This window comes from Perkinsus marinus (genome assembly GCF_000006405.1).
Source record: "Perkinsus marinus ATCC 50983 genomic scaffold scf_1104296928356, whole genome shotgun sequence".
Taxonomy (NCBI): domain Eukaryota; phylum Perkinsozoa; order Perkinsida; family Perkinsidae; genus Perkinsus; species Perkinsus marinus.
The window spans coordinates 1-3,488 of record NW_003216829.1 but is presented as its reverse complement, the minus strand read 5'-3'; the positions used below and the strand labels follow the sequence as shown (position 1 = coordinate 3,488).

General features: G+C 47.1%; 1 protein-coding gene across 1 annotated transcript; it reads right to left on the bottom strand.

Moving 5' to 3' along the window:
- Nucleotides 1–4: 4 nt before the first annotated feature.
- Pmar_PMAR007714 (enolase 2, putative) lies at nt 5–798 on the bottom strand (the record flags this gene model as incomplete). Its single annotated transcript, XM_002788328.1, has 1 exon — nt 5–798. A coding segment is annotated over one exon (794 nt), but the record flags the coding sequence as incomplete, so codon positions are not given.
- Between the last annotated feature and the right edge of the window lie 2,690 nt (nt 799–3,488).

The window sequence follows — 3,488 nt, the reverse complement described above, 5'->3', positions numbered from 1 at the left end:
ATACTTGCCAGTCTTGGCATCATAGATCTCAGAGGCAGCGAAATCGCAACCAATACGGCAGGTATCCTCATGGCCAGACTTCTTGATGGCCTCTAAGAGGACGGAGAGGGCCTCATCCATGTCCTGAATATTGGGGGCGAATCCACCCTCATCACCGACGTTGGTGGCGTCCTGACCGTACTTGGCCTTGATCACCGACTTGAGCTCATGATAGACCTCAGAGGCGATCCTGATAGCCTCGTGAATGGAGGAAGCACCGCAGGGGACGAGCATAAACTCCTGGCAAGCAAGACGGTTACCAGCGTGTTTACCACCATTGATGACATTGAAGCATGGGCAGGGCATGAGGAACTTCTCAGTGTCCTTACCAGCAAGCTTGGCGATATACTGATAGAGAGGCATGTTCGAGGCGGCAGCACCGGCACGGCAGACAGCCATAGAAACGGCGAGGATGGCGTTGGCACCGAGCTTGGCCTTGCACCAGCCCCACTCGTTCTGAGTACCGTCCAACTCCTCAACCATAAACTTATCAATACCGGCCTGATCGGTAACGTCCTTGCCGATGATAGCGGGGGCAATGACCTTCTCGACGTTGGCGACAGCCTTGAGGACACCCTTACCCTGATAACGGGCCTTATCACCATCACGGAGCTCAAGAGCCTCGAACTCGCCAGTGGAAGCACCAGAGGGGCAGGCAGCGCGGAACATGCCGTCCTTAGTGGTAAGATCAACCTCAACGGTCGGGTTGCCACGAGAATCGAGGATCTCACGGGCCTTAATGGAGATAATAGTCGACATTATTATTGAATAGAACAAATATCAATCGAAACTGGAATGAGATAATAATGAAAATGCTGATACCAACTCATGAAACATGAGTCATGTTATCGGTTGTTCGGTTATCATGTTACATGACAACCGACGAACGATTACAACTATCAACTACAACCATTGCACATAGAACCGCTACGGTACTTCCATCAGCAGCAGCCCATATCCTAAGCTCAAAGCGACATCGCTTAAAACGCTCTGTCGGCGACACAACGACGAGACAGGTTGTCGCTCGGGCTCATTTACAAGGTCCGTCCTACATTGATTGGACTCCAGTCGTGATCTCGTTCAACATCATTTGGTGTATCGTTATCCCTGTTCGGAACAGGAACACGCTGTTCCTGCCGTTGTCTTCATTTTAAGGGTCCGATGAATCTCTCAAACGGAGTAAATCTGCAAACTGCGTTGATTATGTGGCGCGTGACATTTCCATCGATTTCGGGTTCGAACCCCGGCAGGGCTGGCTCAGTTACAAAATAGCAAAGGAGCTAATAGCAAAGAAGTGCGACTTGCTGGAAAACCCTTTCAAATTTGCTACTTTAAACATTTGCTTGGTGAAGTCTATACTAGTTATTGCTGGGGTGTAAATGAGGTTATTACTTCGTAACTGAGAAAGTAGCATGTACACAGTAGCGAAGAAGTAAGACTGTTGGAAATTATAGCACTCGGCAAATCCGCAATATTTGCATAGAAGTGAGATTGTCGGATTGCATTACACCGCCCATGCAGAGGTGTTCGTCGCCGATCACTTATGCAAGTGATCTGAACATTCTCATTACCTCGCAGTTTTTCAAGGAGATGAATGTCGCCCACATGGAGACGGGAATAGAATCATTGGCGGGTCCGGAGACTCTCGTGAAAGGCAGATTCAGATTGACACTGGTACCTCAGGTTACGACCAACGGATACAGAAAAAATATGTCACCTTTGAGAACTTAATTCCTCTGTCTAGGTCGGTGAACAAGCTTGTGGCAAGACGTCGTTGATCCAAGCCTTGAAAGCTGCGGAACGAAGAGGCGAATCAAACCGATCCTTTTCCGATGCCTACCGCATGGTAGAGGCCGAGTTCCTCCGAGTATAAGATGATTTCACCAGACTCTCGGACCCGAGATCACCTCGCAATCGATGACAACCTCAACTGGATCCGTCATGCTCAACATCGTGGATGCCCCTGGCCTCACTATAAGCATCCAAGATGATATCCTTATTCGCCGATTCGTAGGGACACTCTTTCGTTGTGTCTGACACTTTTTTCGTGGGAGATTCCACTGAGTGTCAGTTCATCAGGCTTGCGAACCTAATAGATGATCATCATTCCCTCTGAGTGTGGCCCTGTCTCCCACGTCACTGCTGTGTTGCAGGTCCAAGATCCAGATATGCTCTTCGCCTTCGTGTTCGATGTGAACTCCCCAGACAGCGCCCGAGGAATGGAAGCTTGGTGGAAACTTATAGAAAATTCCAGAAAGAGTATTGGCGTTTCAAGGTAACCCACGCGATGATACTATCAGCGGCTATCATTCGATCTCATTTCTGCGTCACAATGCATGTAGTTTGCTGGGGCGTCAATGGTGAATATGAAAGACCTACTATGAGATTACCATGTTTTGGCACTCTAGCAATCTGTGATCGCATGAATCATATTTACAAACGTCATTTCGATCGATTTGCCGGTATCAGAAATATCGTAGATTCGTCAAGGGCGTCATCATCGCCACCAAGAGCGATTTTCCTGGAAAATCTAAAGATCGTCAGGAAGCTGAGACGATCGGCAAGGCATTTGCTCGGACGGTCGGTATGGATTATTATGTGACAACCTCAGTAGTCTTAGCATAGTCGATCAAGAGAGCGAATGTCTACAACAGGTTGGCGTTGACGGCGTTAAAGAACCGTTTGAGCATCTTGTGGAGCTAGCAGCAGTGGATCAGTGAACACATGCTAGCTTGATTGGTCTCGCAAAAAATTCATCTTTTTGTGTTCTCCAACGGGAAATTTCTGCGAGTAGTTCACAATTTTTCCAAGGCTTTTTAGGTTGTCTTGAATTTTTTATTCGAGTTATAACTCGGGACTGACTTAGGATTCGATAATCGAACTTGAATGCCCCCGTCTTGCTTCACTGAAGCAAAATCCATCGTGAGAAAAGAAGTCGTTATTGTAGCACTCACAACACTAGCTGCTGCAGCAGCAGCAGTAGGATTGTATTATGCTAGACTTGAACCCGATACCACCTTGACGACTCGTCATCCTGTTACGAAGGCCTCCAAGGCAAAAGAAGTAATCTCTACGTTTGTATTAATAGGTTGACCATTTTGGCGTGTTGGAATATATGTCCGCTTTCCTTAGCTGAGCCTTGGGGTTTTCTCATGTAGTACAGAAGTTTATATAAGAATTCGGGTGGAAGTGTAGAGAAACCAACGAAAATTTCCCAAAATTTCCTCACAATTTTCATCTTGTCACCAACACATGCAGTTGACCATGTGCATATTTTCACACATTGTCATTTCGGGAGAAACTCGTTTGACTCTCTTGGTTGGTGTTTTAGATTTGCTGTTTCTTATTAGTCTTCTCACACCCATACCACACCATCATCATCTTCGATGTCCCAGCGGCCGATCTATACTGCAATACTACGTAAGGTGACCGACAGACTCAAGCCAACG